The 20,847-nt window shown below is 37.9% G+C and overlaps 1 protein-coding gene across 1 annotated transcript in view; it reads right to left on the bottom strand.

The window, feature by feature from the left end:
• Positions 1–20,847, bottom strand: part of MALRD1 (MAM and LDL receptor class A domain containing 1) — a 230,601-nt gene that overhangs the window by 36,479 nt on the left and 173,275 nt on the right. The window contains 2 exon segments of the mRNA XM_067470328.1: positions 12,532–12,595; positions 14,762–14,887. Coding sequence (XP_067326429.1) covers positions 12,532–12,595; positions 14,762–14,887 — 190 coding nt within the window.

Here is a 20,847-nt window from a genome sequence, read left to right as displayed (position 1 = left end):
GTTTCGTTCAAATCACATCTCCTAATTACCACTCACAGTGGAGCAAAACGCCTTTTGCTTTTCTGAGTGTAACCGACTGCAAAAATGGACTTCACCTCTTCAGCATTGTTCCTTTTTGCCAAACACTAAAATTGCTGAGCAAAAAATAAATTTTTCTCATGAAGCCATTATCCCACAGCAACTGCATGATCATGGGTAGTGGCAACATACTGGGATGAATTTCCTTACTATTGGACCTCCTGGCATTTATGGTACTGTCCTGATTCACCAGTCCATCTTCCCACATCTCAATTTTGCATAATCTCATAACATCACAACACAGTTCTGCTACCCCATAAACAATTTCACAATTACATCTAAAGTTTTTTTTAAAAAAACTTCAAATTAATTAATTATTCCCTTGGGATTAGAGAGAGGGAGTGGGGAGAATGTGGGAGGAGAAGAAAGCTGCCCCCTGATGTCACTTTTGTACTGGTCTGCTAACACTGAAGCAGAATGGTCTCAGCTCACCTGGTAAGTGTTGGTAACATGGCACAATCTGTGACTATTGACGAGTTTTCCAGTCAAAAGCAGGGAATGGATTCATCAAACTTTTTCAGCTGTGTGTGTACCAAGAAATGTTGATACACACACACATATACACACACAGTAGAGTCTCGCTTATCCAACATAAATGGGCTGATGTTGGATATGCGAAAATGTTGGATAATAAGGAGGGATTAAGGAAAAGCCTATTAAATGTCAAATTATGCTACGATTTTACAAATTAAGCACCAAAATATCATGTTTTACAACAAATTGACAGAAAAGGCAGTTCAACACACTGTAATGTTAAGTAGTAATTACTGTATTTACAAATTTAGCAACAAAACATCACAATGTATAAGAGCTGTTGATCCGGGCAGGAGGCAGACTGCGTTGGATAATACAGAATGCTGGATGAGTGAAGGTTGGATAAGCAAGACTCTACTAAACAATATATCAACACTTGGGCCAGTGACAGATGGATGTAGAGTGTTTGTGTGAACTAATTCACACAGTGCAAAAAAAAAAGGGGGGGGGGTGGTGGTGGTGGTATTAAGAACAATGCAAATATTTAAAATGGTGAATAATTCTAACTAACATAAATTTAACAGTATTTCAGTGGAAGACCCCAGGGGCCATCCCGTCCAATCCCCTTCTGCCATGCAGGGAAAGCACAACCAAAGCACCTCTGACAGATGGCCATCTAGCCTTTCTAACAACAACAGCAGCAGCAGCAAAAAACCCAGAGGCCATCCAGTCCAACTCCCTTCTGCCATGCAGGAAAAACACAATCAAAGAACCCCTGATCAGTGGGAGTGAGATTGGGTTTTGGAAGTAAAGAAAACGGGGGGGGGGGGGGGGGGGAGGGAGGTCTGAGCCCCAGAAGGACCCTGCTGCTGCTGTTTCCAGTAGTTCAAAACTTTTAATTCCATACATTTATCAAGATGAGGAAAGAGGAGAAGGAGGAAAACACACGGCGCCTCGAATCACAGTTTGAGAACCCCTGCGAGAGAGGATGGCCCTGCTTCAACAGTGGTTTGCTTCCTTCATGCAATAAAATACCATGAATCCTGTTCCTAGTCACCTAACTAGTAGCACATGTGATCATGAGGACCATAAAGCTTGCCCTTCCCATTCTAGAGGGCAGTATGGCTTGTTTTTATTGCTGCAAATCAATAACTAGCTAGGAGATATCATTGGAAAAGTTCCCTGTTTTTTTGGTCACCCACAGAAAAGGAAGTTAAACTGTTTGTTATGTCTCTTAAAAGTAGAGTCTAACTCTTCTTTCGGGAATTTTCTGCCAAATATTTGACTTGCATAGACAATGTGTTGAAGATTGCAACTTAACTGGAATCTAAAGGCTTAGAAAGTGGAGAACTAAACTGTAGAGCCTACCGACAAGACGGACATGTTGGGATTAGGAAAGCATAACTTGAACTCCATTTTTAAAGCTGAAGCAGATGTGCTTACTTTTAGGTGGTTAAAGGACAGAAGCAAGCAGCCCCCAAAATTCCTAAAAAGGTGGCTTAATAATAAACAATTTAAGCATATGTTAAATTTTCTCATGACATTTTCTACTCAGAGAACTCAAAAAGAAATGTAGACAGATCCAAACACCTTTCCTTTTGTTCTCTCTTATTTCTTTATATGAAATGCTTATAACTGTGGTTTTTCTGGGGAGGGGAAAAGATATTTGGAAAGATCAACAGAGCTTAGATGGATGAGACTGCATTTTGCTATTATTCTCATTGTGGCATCCTGGAACTTGAAAAGAAAAGGAAGCGCTGTTGCCAAAACATTAACGGAGTAGATTCATCTTTGTAGAGAATAAAATCACCACTCACATCTAGGATAGGATCTCCTCGATAAGTGCAAACAGTGGTAAAGGTGAATCCGCTCACCATGACCTGGCCACATTATCACTCCCAGTACAACTTTTCCCAGTGCTATTTGTGGTTTTTAGATTTATTGGAAAATGGGCAGTTTTATAAGGTTTCCCAAGATTGGGGTTGATTGCAACAGGTTGTAGGGATGCAAGGGAACTCAGGCTATCATGATTTTTTTGGCAGTTTGTGGATGTTTGTTAGAGTTTTTGTTTACAAACATGTGTTGGGGAGAAGTCGAGCATCAGGAACTCCAAAATTGACATGTGGGCACTACAAGTGCCTACATGCTGTTGTTCTCCCATTTTGAGAAAGAATAGAATAGCTTTATTGTCATTGTACAACGAAATTAAATGCACATCACAAAAACAACATACCTATCCCTTCACACTCCCACCAGCACCGCACAGCCCTCCATGCTGCATCAATGTGAAACCATGGTGTTCAATATAATTGCAGCTCTAGGATAAAAGCTATCTCTCAGTCTGTTTGTCCTTGCCTTTGTCTTCCTGTACTGTCTGCCAGATGGTAATAATTAAAAAAAAGAATATGCTGGGTGAGATGGATCCTTAAGAATTCTCTTGAGTTTTCTTAAGCCTGTGGGACATATAATTTTTTTCTAAAGAGGGGAGTGGATAACCAATGATTCTCTGTGCAGTAGTGGTGGCACTTTGGAGCACCTTCCTATCTGCCAAGGTGCAGTTACCAAACCATACTCAGATGCAGTAGGTTAGGACAATCTCTACAGCAAAGCAGTACAAAGTCATCAGGAGTTTTTCATTTAATTGTTGGCTCCTTACAAGTCTCAGATAGTATAATCTCTTCTGGACCCTCTTAACCAACACTGCTGTAGGGGTACCCCAGGTCAGATCTTCCTTAACACTGACACCCATGAACTTAAAACTGGCCAGCTGCACCACTTTATCTCCATTTATGATCAAGACTTGGATTTCTGGTCTGATCGTTCTGTAGCTCACTATAAACACTTGGTCTTATTTATGTTAAGAACTAGATTACTGTCCCTGCACCATTAGAACAGCTGATTCACCTCAATCCAATAAGCAGACTCATCCTCTTCAGAGATAAACCTCACCACAGTTGTATTGTCCACACATTTGGTAATGATATTGGCTATGTTAGACAGGGGTGCAATCATATGTGTACAAAGTGCAAAGCAGAGGACTCAACACACAGGATTGTGGCATCCCAATGTTGAAAGTGAGAGCTGAAGAGACATGAATCTAACCCTCTGGGAACATCCAGACATGAAGTCCATAATCCAAGAATAGATTGAATATGACAATCCAGGATCCATAAATTTAGACACCAGTCTATTGTAGGAGGATTGTGTTAATCGGGGAACTAAAGGCTGCAAAAACCATCCTCACACAGTTCCCCATCATTACTTCCTGGGTCAGAGCAGTGTGGAGCATGATGGCTATAGCATCCTCTGTTGATCTGTTAGCTCTATAAGAGTTAAGATTATGAAGCGTGCAATGAGGATACCAAATTTCCAATGGATCTTGTTTGCATGAATTCTGAGAAGGTGACTTCAGTGTAAAGCTTAATAATATAAATACATAAAATATTTTTTAACACACACACACACCATTTTATTTCATAACAATCATGCTAGCATACCACACACTAAATATCCACACAATGCAAACCATGTGCTATATGAAATAAAGGAGGAGTTTGGGATATGCACCTACGTTTATTCACAGAGTATTTCACTGAAGTTTTGCAGTCTTCCCAACTGAAGGATCAACAGGGATTAGAGGGATATATTCCTTACAGGATGGCCTACCATTCTATTATACAGGAACGTAAGACTAAGAAGCCAAAAATGACAGGACTATATTTTTGACAGCGATGTCCTACTTGGACAGTGCATAAAAGGACTACATGGAAGCTTGATGTCTTTTCACATTTTCCAAGCACTTTTGGTATGTATTGCACAAGCTTACCCAAAACACATGAAGTTAGCTGAGAATTCAAGTATCTTTATTTTCACCATTTGAGTCCCCAGTGCTTGTTTACAATGAAAGTTATATGGACATGAGACCACCTAGCAATCACAAACTGTATATCACATTTAATCTGATTTGGCATTTGCTTTTTTACTTCCATTACCTGACATAAATCATGCCCAAATTCTAGATTTTGGCAATGTTTTCAGAAATTTGTGAGGAAAGGATATGGAATTGCCCTGATGCTGGATAACTGCAAGCTAAGTACCAGATAAATCCTATACCATTTTTCTCTAGCTGACAAGAAGTAAGTGTTACAATGCAATTTGACAAGTAACTTTAGATCAGCTACTGTTGGTGCATAATTCCTCTGCTGTTACACTGGTTCATGCATATTTCTGTTTGCAAGCAAAAGCCTGAACTCCAAAATGAGATCTGCAGACTACTGTGTACACATTTTCCCCCAGGGTATACATTTTTAAGATGTAAGATCACATATGACACCACTGGTGAATTCATTTCTGAGAAAAGAAAATGCGGGAATAATTCATGGTTACAGCTCTACTAGCAGAGATTCAGACTGGTCTCCGAGTAGCAGTACTGAAAACATAAAACAGCACTTCCAAGTGCTGTAATGGGAAACTTCCCTGGTTTTGTGTGTGGGAATATGTGATGGGAAGAGTGGGTGAAATTAAAATTCAAGGAGCTGTACCAGTCTGTCAACAATATAATCTGGCAGGAAAAGTTCAAGAAGTCCTACTTAATTTGCTAGATTTTGCATGTGTTAGGCAATGCCTCTGCCACCTAGCAACAGCATAAAGAGTTTAATTTTCAGAGAGCTGCATTCATGCTGGTTGAGCAGGAAGAATTGGCAAAGTAGGATCAGAGAAATGCAAGGAAGCCTGCAGCTCTTGAACCAACAGGGAGTCTAATAGGGCCAGATGGGCTGGTCAGAGGTCAGCTTGCTGAGCCAGAAGTACAGAGCAAAAGATAATGCATTTCTTTCTTGGTACAAATCTTCACTTTCTCTTCTCAACAGCAAGTGACTTTTTTCAAAAAATACAGCTAGAGCTATTTAGACTGTGTTAAGGACAGTTTAATATTGTATGCTGGCATTAAACTGTATGACATTAAATCAAAGTATTGATTACTCATTGCTTTATATAGACTTGTAAACACACTTAGCATTTTCTTCTGACTGAAGACTGAACTAGGCAGTTTTTGTAAAAACTCCTGAAACTGTCTCTTCTTTTAAAATGAGAGATGCCAGTTCTATAAATCTATATGAATATAGCCAGATGTCCTATATGGTCAAAATCAGCACCGTCACTGTTTATGGATTCATGTGAAAACAAGTGGCCTTATCACAAATCTACAGAAAGCATTTTGCTTTGCCTTCCATGAAATAATTATAGCCAGTCCTCCATATCCATGTGCTTTACATCCACAGACACAACCAATCACAGCTTGAGAATAATAATAATAATAATAATAATAATAATAATAATAATAAAGACCACAAAAATCAAATCTTGATTTTGTTGTATGCCAAGCATTACACATACCCTTTGGCCAATTCATAGAACTTCAAATTTTCACAATTGCTGGTTTGAAGTTGTTCATCATTTTAAATAAGACATGCCATTGTATATAATGGGGCTTGAGCATCCTTGGATTTTGGCTTAGAACCAAATCCCAGCATCGAGGACCCACAGTGCAACTAAAATCTGGAAAATTCTAGGTATAACCACAAGAAGCTAAATGGGTTTAAGCTTTGCTGAACTCATTATGCCTGAAGAGTTTCACTGGCACCTACTGATTTTAGAGTGACTTTGAACCCCGCCTTCTCTGGTTTGTTGTTGTGTGCCTTCACATTATTTCTAAATTATGAGGACGTTAAGGTTAAGCTAGGTTTTCTCTGCAAGATTTGTTCAGAGAGGGTATGCCTTTGCCTTCCTCTGAAGCTGAGAGAGAGTGACTTGCTCAACATTTCCATGGCTGAGTAAGGATTCAAATCCTGGTCTCCAGCATCATAGTTGATCCTCAGACCACTACACCATACTCAGGGGCAGCTCAACCCATTATGCAAAGTAAGCATTTGCAGTATAGTTCATTTTGCCCAGGGGTGCTCTTGAAGCGCTCTTGGGGGAAAATAGACCTCAACATATGCGAGTTGTAGTAACTGGGATGTATAGTTCACCTACAATCAAAGAGCATTCTGAACTCCACCAATGATGGAATTGAACCAAATATGGCACACAGAACTCCCATGACGAACAGAAAATATATATCAGTGATTGTTTGGGGGGGAGGGTGGGCGCTAAAATACTGTTTGCCTACCGTTGAAAATTACCATACTGGCCTTTTTTTCCCTTCTCTGGTTAGTGATCCACAGTGAGTTCCAAATGTGGAAGCCCCATGTTGGAGTATTATACAGATTCTATGAATAATAACAAGTATAATTTCCTCCAGGAAATAAAGCCCGACTGCTCATTGGAGGGAAGGATATTAGAGACAAAGTTGAAGTACTTTGGCCACATCATGAGGAGACAGCAAAGCCTAGAAAAGACAATTATGCTGGGGAAAGTGGAAGGCAAAAGGAAGAGGGGCCGACCAAGGGCAAGATGGATGGATGGCATCCTTGAAGTGACTGGCTTGACCTTGAAGGAGCTGGGGGTGGTGACAGCCAACAGGGAGCTCTGGCGTGGGCTGGTCCATGAGCTCACAAAAAGTCGGAGACGACTTAACGAATGAATAACAACAACATAAGCTTGGACTGAATCTGACTACACTTGGGTCTGGAAACTTTTATGGCTGGGATGGGCTCAGCTTCAGGCTACACCATCTCACTGTTTGACATTGCCCAGACCCTTAGATGCTCAAAAGGGACACTTCTCACAGTCCAACGAACTTCATAAGCATGGTTGCTGGAGATGTGAAAAGTTGTATTCATGGTGGTCATTGATTTGCCTTCATGATTTGTCCATATCTGTTAGTTTTCTGTCGCTGAGAAAAAACCTCTTTATTCCAGATTTCTCTCCACTCCCAACTTTCTAATTATATGCACACAAATGGACAAGACTAAAACTGCATTAATTTGAAAAATAAATGCATGCAAGCACACTTCAGTCCATGAGAAAAATGCATTAAAATGTGCAAATTAAGAAACATGTTTAAAATCCTGTACAGTAGAAGACATGCATATCAAAATGTGCATGGAGTCATGTACAGGAAAAGGAGGGAAACTGACAATCTGACACTTCAATAGGATGAAAACATTGTGGGGTTTAGAGGGAAGACATGAAAATGGCATTTTCATACATCTAAAATTTTCCTTTAAATGCTCACATCTAAAGTCTCCTATAGCTGCAAAATAAGAACTATACTAAATGATGAATTAAGCTTCTCCTTTTCAAGGAGAACCCACCCATCTCCTTTCAGAAAACCAGCCTCCATGTCATCTTCAACAATTTTTCTCTTACGGATAAAAGGAAGGCTTCATAAGACCTAACCTTTGCAATTAAACTTGCATTTGCAATCTGTTCCCTCAGAAGATCTCTTCTCTTCTTAAATTTCATTGAACTTCACCTTAATTGTAGTGAACAAAGATGCAAGGCACCATGGGAGGAGAACCTTTTGATCTAATGGATCATTTTGGATGCAAACTCAAGTTCTGTCCTTTCCATTGCTGGCAGGCATCTGCCTTCTTCCAGTAGAGGCCTGCCATCCTATAAATAGGCCTATGATTTTGCCTCATTGGGCACAATTTAAAATTGTGAGAACTGAAGCAAAAATGCAGGCAATTTTTCAGACAACCCCTACCTTGCTTTCAGCATCTGAAATACTGATATAGCCAACTCGTGTAAAGGATTGTACAAACCTCAGCCCTCCAAGACGAATTCATTCCCAGTCCTCTTTCAAGGCTTTTGACTCTCTCACTTCTCCTGTTCTCTACTGTTTTCTTTTCCTTGTCGAACAGGCTTGCACGACTTTTGCATTAAGGATTCAATTATTTGGATCAGGTTCTAAAAATAACTCCAGCTCTGATACCGCATAATCCGACAGGGCTGATAAAATACAAGCAGGAGTGCCTAAGGAAATATTTAGAATGTGCTGCTATGGTTACTCTCTGAACGGCGTTAGTGCTTCTCCCTCTCAGCTTCAAAAATCCTATACAAAAAGATACCCATCTCTTTCATCAGCTGCTGGGCTTGACTTTGAAACTACTTCAGAAAGAAAGAACTTTCTTCTACTTCTTTCTACATAGGAATTCACCCATCTACCAACTAAAGGTGGAGCATATCTGAGTCAAAGCACTGTCTCTGGGTAAATTTGGGTAAAAATACCACCCTAAAAGGGAGGAAGAGGTCACCTGGGAGACCTTCAGAACAACAGTATTCCAGATCCTCAAATGCATTGGCTTTTTCACTATTCTAGTTTTAGAAATGCAGAAAACACAGTGTGTTGGAGGATCTGGAATACAATTACTATAAAAAAATCTAGAATGTTGTTGGTTTCTACAGTTTCAGAAGAGAACCAGCATGGTATAGTGGTTTGAGGTTTGAACCATGATTCTGGGAGACCTGGGTTTGAATACATGAGGCCCACTGAAAGACCATGGGTAAGTCACCTCTCTCAGCTTCAGAGGAAGGCTAAGGCAAACTGTCATTGAACAAATCTTGCTAAGAAAATCCAATGATAAATTTGCTTTGTGGGTCTTCATGGAAACAACGTGAAGGCACATATCAATAAGAAGAATTGTTGATGCCCTAAAAATGATAGGAAGGGGAGCCCGTGAAGCCTCCCCCCCCCCCACTTTTTGTGAATCATAGGTCTGAAGAAAGAATAATAGAATCATAGAATAATAGAGGTGGAAGAGACCAGATGAGCCATCTAATCCAACTCCTTGCCATGCAGGAAAAGCACAATCATAGTAGCCCTGACAGATGACCATCCAGCCTCTGTTTAAAAGCCTCCAAGGAACGAGCTTCCACCACGCTCCAAGGCAGAGAGATCTACTGCTGAAAAGCTCTTAGAGTCAGGAAATTCTCCCTAATATTCAATTGGAATCTCATTTCCTGTAATTTGAACCCAGTGCTTCAAGTTCTAGTTTCCAGGGTGGCAGAAAACAAGTGTGCTCCCTTTTCCTTATGGCATCCTTTCACATATTATTTACACATGGCTATCAGGTCTCCCCTTAGCTTTCTCTTTTGCAGGTTAAACAAACCCAGCTCTTTAAGATGCTTCTCATAGGGATTCATGGTCTCCAAATCTTTGATCATTTTAGTTGCCCTCCTTTAGACATCTTCCAGCTTGTTAATATCTTTTCTATTTTTCCTCAGTTTAACCACACAGGGTCATGCTGAATTATTTTTTTAATATTGTTGCTGTTTTAATTTATATTTGGGTACCAGAAACAGTCCTTCCTCAAATTTGATATTTTTAGCAATTCAGTTGTGACTAAATGTAGATTCTAATGTTCCAATGTTGTTTCTTTTAATGCTTTTGAACAGACTTTGTGTTTCACATGAGCAAATGTAAATGTTTAGAAAGTCCATTAGATGACTTCAAGCATTTTCTTACTGTTTACTGTTTACTCTCCGAAGAAAATTTAGTTACAAAATAAAAACAACAAGCAAGTTCTGAAAAATTGTACACAACAGGGCAAATCTGAGGTCATTTTTAGATTTAGAACCCCTAAGTCCCTATAAAGCCAGCACACATTTTAAATACAGTTCAATGACCCTCAATTTGGAACATAGGAATGGCACAAGGATTACGAGAATGGATCTGATTTCAACTGAGGCGTTATGTCATGTCTGTTTTGTTGATCTGTCTTGTTGATTGTTAACTGTTGTGGATTGATGCTGTTGATCCTGTTTGTTGCGTTGTTATGTTTTAATTGCACTGACACTGTTTGATAATTGTACCATGTAAACCGCATTGAGTCGCCTGTTAAGGGCTGAAAAATGCGGTTATAGAAATAAAGCAAATAAATAAATAAATAAATAAATTTGGCAATCCTGTGTCATTATTTGAAGTCATTCAGTGATCCTCTCTGTGCATTTTTTTTTAAAAAAATGATTATATGGAATGATTACTCGAGTCGAAATGTATTTCACAGGCAGTTACTGCTCACTATTCACCATATTTCAGCGTAGTAAAAGATAAATGGCACTGATATTTAACATCAGGAATGTCTCATCTCATCCTTTAACAATAATAGCACTTATCTATCATTAAGCGCAATTTTGTGTATCACAGTCTAGTGCCCTGAGCACAGTTTTAGAAAAACGACTCACTGATTTCACTGGGATTATGCATCACAAATTCTGGTAAGGACTAAGGTAAAAGATAATATGGGGCCACTGTCATATTTTTTAAAAAAATTAAACATTTATAATGTCTTATTTTGATGAAAATTAGTAAACTACAATGTGGGATAGGCATTTAAAATATTGTTACCCCAATACTCTGAGTGGTAGGCAGTTGCAGGGATGCAATGCTTATTAGATCTATATTTTCTTTGGAAGGAGGTCAGTGGAACTTTGTTGATATTTTCAGATATTTGAGCTTATTTAAACTTATGTAGGTTAAGCATAGCTGAGATTCAAATAAACACTTCAACAAACAGAAATACTCTGCTGTACTCAAAGCATCTCTAGGGAGACATGCATTCCCTCAAGTGCTGTCAGTTCTTTCAGAGTTTCAGATCCACAAACTCAATTCCCTGATTCTGTCCGCATTACCTGAAAAACTGAATTTTTATCACACGCTCCTTGGAGTTCCACATCCTTATTTGCTGTGGGGCAAGTTATTGCCTAACCCTTGAGAAATCCAGCTTCAGGCAATTCCAATCACAAAGGAAATGGATATGTTCTTAGGATCAATAGTAGCATCTGCATCTTTATTTTTATTAGATGCCTTCAGGTACTGTCCAACTTATGGTGACCCTTTCACAGGGTTTTCTATGGCTGAGAGTATGTAACTTACACTAAGTCATTCAGTGAGTTTCCATGACTAAACAGAAAATCGAACTCCAGACTTCAAAGTAGTAACACAACACTCAAACCACTATGCCATACTGGTTTAATCTTTCTCTTACTTAGATCCAGATTTACAAACATACAGTTTTTCAGAAACCTCGACACTACAAAGAAAATGCTATGAAAAGCCTGCTAAGTTATTGATAAACACAGAGGCATCACTGTATTATAGAATAGCACTTAAAATCCTTATATATTACTTTCTTCTGCCTGGTCCACATTCTTTATTAAAATATCATTAAAAATGAAGTTGACCACTCACATTTTCTGCTGATTACTGCAACTTACTATTCAATTTTTGTTTTGTAATGTCAGACATTTTGAGTGTAAAGTAGATGCAGCATAATGATTTCAGGTAAGACATAACAGTGAGAATACATGAATACTTAAGTAGAAAACCAACATCCTGCATCTGTGTAGATTTTCTTCATGCAAAAGGCAATGAAAAATAAGAAATTATATATTTATTTCTGAACAAAATATCAGGCGCTGAAGTTTTCCATCAATATTTTTGCTGGCTTTCTTTTCTTTCAGAAATGACATTTTAACCTCATCCAGGTTTGTAATCAAGCCAAGAAAATTCAACTTTAAATAGCATCCATGCTGCCCTAGTTTTGGAAGTGCTAAGAAGAAGAAAAACAGAAATACATCCAATGGATCTATACATGGCGGACTTCATGCAACTTTATAGGTGCCATCTTCACCAAGTTCCATGTACAACTGGGAAATCCATTTTGAGGCAATTTATAGCACAAATATGAGTCAGGTATATAAATTCATATTTTGCAGAACAAAATGAAAACTACAATATATTAAAACATACATTATTAATTAATAAGTTGTAATAAGTTGTATTAACAAATTACAATTATTTATTTGTTGTATTAACAAATTAAAAGCTCCAGAAGTTCTGCACTGAAGGTATTATATGGGCTGGCATACAAACATAACCTAAAGCAAGTTTGTCATGGGAAAAAAAATCTAGAATATTAGATTTAAGGCATTTCCACAATAATAATATAGGATTAATTATATATTTTTTGGACCCAGAGTCACTGCCCATCTGAAAATCTGTTCAGAAACAAAAAACAGTAGGAAACTTACTGACAGACAGGAACTAGTTCAATGTTGCATGTCCCTCCATTTTTGCAGTAGCCTTCAGGGCAATCTAGAAACAATATTGTTTAAAAGAGTAATTGTCAAGGACACTTGAATAAGTACACAATAAATCTTGGTTATAGTTAGAAAAATACAGTCAGGTCAATCATTTAGATAGAAGTGGAGGATATCTGAACTTCTACATGTACGTTATTCACATTTTACATCAGCATTGGACAGACTAGAGACTGGAGTTCAACATGGAAGGCAACATATTCCCTAAACTCTTATATAGGGCTCTTCCAGATCTGCTTTGACATATATTTCTCTCCCCATAATTCCCCACAAAAACTGGGCCTTCCCCACTGGGTGTGCACATGCCCTCCCAGAGAAGAGGCATGGCAGCCTAGTAAGTTTTTATTTTCTTTTAAGGGTTTTGGGGAGAAGGTGGGAAGGGGTTCAATGCTCTCCTCAGTTCTCCGGGCTTTTGGAAGCCAGAAGAAGTGAGATGGGCGTGGGAACTTGCCTCCGGGATTACCCAGGAGGCAGTCCCCAGAGGGCTCATACCCCATTAGATCCAGGCCTTTCAGGAAGGCTCAGGTCTCATGGAATATTTGATTAATTCTCTTTTACCTGAGGCATCATTTGGACACCTCAGGTAAATGTCCCACAGGGCCTGCATTTTGGGCCCTGTCTAACGGGCCCTTAGAGAATAGGTTTTCATTACTCACTTCGTAATACACTTTTAAAAATAATTAATATGTCTTTTTGCCTAAGAAAACCCTATTAAATAAATGGGGCCAAATCATGTCAACAGGCAGCTTAAAGACACATGCATGATATGAACAAATTGCTAAACGACTTCTCCTATGTATCTAAATTCACATATACAAGTCTAAATCCAATCGTTACTTCCATTTTTTGTCTGTTTTAAACTGTATGTGTTTTATTGTATTTTCTGCTTTTTTGTAAACAGTCCTGAATCTGAGCCTGGGAGAAAGGCAAGCTGTAAATAAAATGATGGCTAGCTGGAACTAGAGTAGATCCAAGTATTGACTTGCTAAGTGAACACGTATGTAACTCCATTGCTCAAGTCTCTAGTTCAGTTGGGGGCAAACAATTGCATTTAGGTCATAGTTTATTGTCCTGTTAAATTTTATTTCAACATGTTAAATTCAGTGTAGCAAACCTGATTTCAACATTTTACTAGAAATTGTGAACAACATGGAAGATTTATCATATATGAAAAGACTGAAAGTTCTGTGTTCATGTATGCACTTTAATGCAGAGAATCTTAAAGGTTAATATTCATTTAAAATCTGGACTTTTTAGGGAGGGGAACGTATGGATGAGCAATCATAAAAGAACTATGAAAGTTTACTGCAGCATATGATTGCAGTGGTAAGATTACTAGATGCACAGAGATAAAATAATTCCATGCTATTGGCAATGGAGGAATAGTTCCTATTTTATTTTTTAAAAACCCTAAATTTTAAAATGGTTATCGATACCAAGTGATCCACTTATGATAATTTATGTGGCCAAACATGAATATATTGTATATACTCCCACATATTTTCTTTTCTTTCCTCTTTTTCATTTTTGGCAAAGCAGCAACGAAATTAAATATTATATAACATTTAACAGTACTAACTGAAGCTGTCAGATTGCAAACCAGGCAACTCCATACATTTTACATCTGCCATTGAACTGGAGATAAGGCAACTATACCTATTGCTGCCCTTGTCACCCTTTGGTGATCTGTTCCTCTTTTCCCCTTTGTCTTTATTGTACCACCGAGCACTTTGCTATATATCAAACAGGGGTGCTGGATAGAAGAAAGAATATTAGTGGGAGACAGCACCAATGCCTTGTGGTATTGAGATATCTACAAACTGCAAGTCAACCTTGAGACAAGATGAATACTATTCTCAGGCAAGCCACCATAGAAGTGACTTTAAAATGCTCTCAGTTTTATATGACATAACCCACTTGCATTAAGTGTAATTCCATTTCACACAGGAAGAATCCTCTATATAAAATCTGCTCAGAAGACCAATATATTGGGCAGTGAAAACAGCGTGAGTGCATGCACATACGCACAAATGGTCTTCTGGAGAGATTCAAATAAATTATGTCACCACCAATCCTGCGTGTGTTATATATTTTGTCCCTGCTAAATAAAAATGGTACCCTTTATTGTAAATGAAAATTTGATTTAAAATGGCCAGACTACCTGAACAACTAGATTCATCAGGAGCAAAATCAATGCAATCTACAATTCCATCACAACGCTGGGAGACTGGAATACAGCTATTAGTCGATGGACACAACAAAGATCCATTGAAGCAATCTTTAATAGCTAAGTGAAAGAAAGAAAGAAAGAAAGAAAAAGAAAAAAGTTAGAAGTTCTTGTTATTTGGTGAAACAACATGCCAGTAAGATTTATAACTAATTATCACTATATATACTACTGGCCTTTGGAGCGAGTTCTTGTTTCTCCTCATTTTTCTATTCACCTTGGGTTTTAATCTTTCCATGAATGTGTAGAAAGTTTATTTCTGAGTATACTCCACTGAATTTTCTAATTTTGACAAGGAACAACTAATCCTCTAGGCTTGTGGGATAGGGGAAAGATTTCTATTCATATTTTCAATGTGTGATCAGATTTAATTGTACCAATCTCTTTGCATCATGTTGTTCCCACATTCAGGCTGCAAAAAGAAGCAAGACTGGATTGCTAATTCCACACAATAATTTGTAATGTTATCCTACCAACATAGTATTGAAGCGCGATCCAGTCCCTGTCCCTGTCAGACCCATTTTTTCATAAGCCATTCTTGAAGTGGAAGGTAAAAATGTTTCCAACAAGCAAATAAACAAATATGGAGAAATTATTAGGACTGTGCAAAAAATTGTATCTGCGTCATTTGTTGGATTAATTTTGTTAGAGTGATCAACTCTTCTGTTCAAGAAGCTCTACTGGCTGCCATTCATCTTCCAGTCCCAATTCAAGGTGCAGGTTATTACCTATACAGCTCTAAATGGTTTGGGACTCTCCTACCTTCATGACCACCTCTCCTACCACAAATTTGCACTATCTCTTCAATCTTCCAGAGAGGCTTTTCTTTCACCCCTTCCTCTATCACAGGCTCAACTTGTGGGTACAAGGGAGAAGGCCTTCTCCGCTGTGGCCCCCCGCTTTTGGAACTCGCTACTTGGGGAGATTAGACAAGCCCCTACCCTAGCGGCCTTCAAGAAAGAGCTAAAAACCTGGCTCTTCTGATGTGCCTTTGGAGAGTGACCATTCAATCCACCTACAATTCGCCCTCATGATAAAGCTGCTCCCCCTTTATAAAGCCTAAACTCCACTGCTCCTCCTTCTTGGGCTCCTTTCTTACAAATACACTTTGTGCTTCTATCACTCCCAGGGTTTTAACCTTTTACCATTTTATCCCATAGATCTGGCCTGCCCATTATGTTGATGATACTATGTTATGTTATACTGTTTTATTTTATTTGTTATTTCATATATTTTGTTATGATTTTTTTTTGCTGTTTTGTGTTTAGTTATGTATTATTTTTGGGCTTGGTCTCATGTTAGCCACCCCAAGTCCCCTTTGGAGAGATGGTGACAGGTTATAAATAAAGATTATTATTATTATTATTATTATTATTATTAGTGTATATGATGAGATACTAAGAAATGTGGGCAGTGGCCACACAAAAAACTTAAGAATTGAAACTCTCACCCAGTACTTTTGCATAAGTTACTTAAGTCTCATAATTGTCCCCATGATTTATTTATTTATTTAAAACATTTATTTAAAACATTTATATTCCGCCCTTTTCACCCTGAAGGTGACACAGAGCGGAGCACAGCATATACACGGCAAGCATTCAATGACTGGCTACAATACATAAACATTAAAAAAATGTCGAAATATTAAAATACACCATTTAAAATATGATGCAGCTTTAATTCCAAGGTCAAGCAAACTGTAAAGGGAAGCAAAGCCATAATTGGTATGTCTCTCAGACTATCAAGGCTGAGGGAGGTGGGGAGGAGGAAGCAGAGCTGCAGCCATTCCCCTTTAAATTAAGGAGTGCCACAGGCTCTGTCCATTGTGAGCTGTGAGAGGAGAGGAGAGCAAAAGTGAGAGCAGGGCACCATGCTAGGCTAAAGCTAGGCATGCAGTAGGCTGAGCTACATTGAGAGAGTCTAGGAGGACTGAATGACTGACTGCTATTAGGAGGAATTCAGACTGCAGGGATCTTATATTTTATTTTACTTCTATAATTTAAATTAGCAGATTGATTCTGCTAAGGAGTGACTGCTTTTATTGTGTCAGGAATGACTTGAGAAACTGCAAGTCGCTTCTGGTGTGAGATAATTGGCAGTCTGTAAGGATGTTGCCCAGGGGATGCTCAGATTTTTTTGATGTTTAACTATCCTTGTTGGAGGCTTCTCTCATGTCCTTGCATGCGGAGCTGGAGCTGACAGAGAGAGCTAATCTGTGCTCTCCCCGGATTCAGACCTCTGACCTGTCACTCTTCAGTCCTGCTGGCACAAGGGTTTAACCCATTGTGCCACCGGGGACTCCTTAGAGTGACTGCTGGGAACAGAAGTTTTTATTTTTCCAAAACCATTCTGTGGGTGGAAAACTCTTCTCAGTTATAGCATTTGTTGCTATCTGTGCTGGGGTGACTTGGACAACAGTCCCAAAGCATTTGTTTTCCAAAACCATTCTATGTTTGGGAAACCTAGTTTAATTAAAGTACACCAGTTTAAAGAAAAGCAATCTCTTCTTGGTTATTGAATCTGATACTATCTGTGCTGGAGTGATTTGGGCAACAGTCCCAAAGCATTATGAAACTTTGCAGGGGGGTTAACACTGGTAAATGTTTTCTACAATTGTAGCAAGTTTTATCCTAATAGCTCCTTAAATGAGGGAGAAGTCCTAGAAGCTTCCCCGTTTGAGCACTTACATAACAAAAAAGTAACAAAAATTCCGTCACTTCGTTATAGTTATGATACAGACCCCTTATGATATTTTAGAAACACTTTAGGAATGATTCGCCTCCCCCCGCCCCAAATTTAGTAATGAGTATTGAAACATTTTTTATTGATCATGCATCTCTAGAAACCATACATAATCTGAATGTGTGGAAACATATATTCCCAACAGATGCTCCACGATTGTGTGATCCTTGCAGAAATATGACAAATCTAAATGTTATGATGACTCCCCAAATCCTTCATATAATTTCTTCCAATTTTAATTTGTCTCACTTTGCAAGATTGTGAGGGTGTTTTAGGAAGAGCAATGCCATTTTGCAATTATACATATGCATTTTACACAACTTACCCATTGACTAATGTATGCATTTTATGAAGTACTTCCACTGTGCTCATTTTAGCAGTCTAGATTTTAAAATGTACTTATCATTTGTACACACCTTGTTTCTCCAAAATACCCCATAGGTGAGTTGTTGTAGGTTTTTCGGGCTGTATAGCCATGTTCTAGAAGTATTCTCTCCTGATGTTTCGCCTGCATCTATGGCAGGCATCCTCAGAAGTTGTGAGGTCAGAGGTAGTGACCTCACAACCTTTGAGGATGTCTGCCATAGATGCAGGCAAAACATCAGGAGAGAATACTTCTAGAACATGGCCATACAGCCCGAAAAACCTACAACAACCCAGTGATTCTGGCCATGAAAGCTTTCAACAACACATTACCTCATAGGTGTTGTAAATTCCTCCAGCAAATATATTTTCTTCTTATGAAACTCAGTAGTTATGATACTGTCATCAAGACTGTAGAATCTTTAAAGACACTTTCCTTTCACAACCATGAAGTCTGATTCATACCATTCTTTTAGTTCAATTGCTATACTCACACTTCATGATGTGTGAACAAACTCCATTAAAAATATGAGCTGATTTGAAAGATCTCTGCATATAGTTTGATTTGGCATGGCTCTTTCATATATACAAGAAGTCACTTTATGCTTAACAAAGAAATGTGCACACATCTGTGAATCTTGAGAATGCTCAGGATCTGTTAGTATCTTAATAAACAGGTTACTTGAAAATGTTGGTGTGGTACAACATTCTGCATGTGTGCCAGTGTTCACTTGACTTGTAGTAGGCATGTTGGACCATCCAGATGTATGAAAATAAGTTTGACATGTTTAAAGAGATAACCAATTAAAACCAATATATTAGTAAACATGCATTGCTATGGCTTTATAACCTATCTGTGATATTTGAAAGAACTCAAATATCCATGTTGAACAACAAGATATTTACTTATTTTGTTTTGTGTGTAGCTGCTTTTTGCATTTTTAAAAATACAAAGAAAAAACCCAAACAACTAAGGCAATAATTTGGATTTCAAAACAAGAGGTACATATACTATAATTTAGTATAGGGTGCATATACTATAAGAGGTACATATACTATACTATAATAGTAATAATAGTAATAATAAGAGGTACATATACTATAATTTAGTATTTAATTTAGTACTACTAACGCTATATCACTGGATGAAAATTTGGTATTATACCAATGTAAAGCACAAGCATTCTCCTGAAGTCATACAATAGTCACAAAATGGAATATTTATATACATGTAAAGCACAAACATTCTCTTGAAGCTATTCAATAGATATAAAATGGAATAGTTATCAGAGTACCAACAATACACTCTTCCAATATGTTATAGCAAAAAAACAAAATATACTGTGCCTGTAATATATGTTATTTTTCAAGCAGATTACCATCAAACTGTAAATTTCAGTTATAATCTCTCACATCATCTAACCTCAAGGAACTCTAAAGGGATAATCTTGGGGGAGAAAGTATTAGCCTCTAACTAATTCATGATGGGATCACTGATCTATGGGATGTGACCTGAATGACTGTGCTTACTCTTCCAGAAACTCACAACACCCAGTCATTAGAAGATTTACTTTAACTAATGAAACACTGTCTAGCATTTTCTGAGATTATTTCTATTCATCCTTGTTGCTCAAAAACCTATGGTATGACTTTTCCTTCTGATCAATTTGGGGTTTTTTGGAAAGTAATTTTACATTCTGACTTCAGAATTAATAAAAAGAGTAAGGATATGGACAACTGGAAATAACCAATATTCAATGAGCTACTCAAAATATGCATGATAGCGACATGTTTTAAGAATTGAAATCACATACAGTGTGATCTTTGCATTCAAAGATATATTACAATTCTGGTATAAAATTTACACAGTTTGGCCTAATTAAAAGGTAGTAATTGTATGGATCTTCAGAGATGTTTACACTAAAAGTTATTTCTTTATTGGCTGTGCTTCATTGGCTACAATAATAATAATAACAACAACTACTTTAGTTTTGTACCTCGCTTCCATCTCCCCGAAGGGATGCGGGGCAGCTTACATGGGACCAAGCCCGAACAACACAGTTAAAATATAACACGTTAAAATACATAACAAAAGTATAAAACATAATAAAAACCAACAACATTAGAACTATATATAAAAACAAACAGCTATGTTAGGAGTTGAAGTCCGACAACACTGGGACTAGAAATTGGATTCCAGACTTTATCAACAGTGCAATATTTGATTACATGTAACTTCAGTGATGCAAAAGTAATGGAAGCAAATATATGAGGGAAATCATTTAATAAAATGAAGCAAAGCATTTTCAAGGAAAATTGAGCACATAGTTAAACCTATCCAGTTAAAATGATAAAGATTGGAATATGTCTATGTTCCCAGGCCCTATGCATATTGATTCTCACATTCCTAAAAATTAATAGATATCTATTTAAAGGAGGAGAGCTCTGCTTGTACATGATAATATCCATGTCTACAAATAATCGCTGGATGGAAGAAGACAATAACTGGACACATGAAAAGGGAAGAATGCTAGCTTTATCTGTTTCTACCATAGATCTCCTCTTGTGAAATGTGATTTTTGAAGAATGGAGCTTCCTCTAATTTTAGAGGTTCTCCACATATTTGAAACCCTGTAAAGTCATGAGAGAGTGACTCTCTTCTCTAGATTATTGTTCTCCACATGTGGAAACTGAGACAAATGGGGATAGAATACATGTGCTCCCTTCCTTCCAGCTTTGTTGCTATGGGCCTCCAAGTTGTTTTTGATATATGGTGGGGTTTTCATACTCACATTTGGATATTTGCCATTGCCTTCCTCTGAGGATGAAAGAGAATGACTTGCTCAAAATCACCCAGTGGCTTTCTATGGTTGAAGTAGATTTTGAACCCTAGCCTCCTGAAGTTCTAGCTCAAC

This window comes from Anolis sagrei, chromosome 6 (genome assembly GCF_037176765.1).
Source record: "Anolis sagrei isolate rAnoSag1 chromosome 6, rAnoSag1.mat, whole genome shotgun sequence".
NCBI classification, from domain to species: domain Eukaryota; kingdom Metazoa; phylum Chordata; class Lepidosauria; order Squamata; family Dactyloidae; genus Anolis; species Anolis sagrei.
This window is presented reverse-complemented; position numbering and strand designations above follow the sequence as displayed.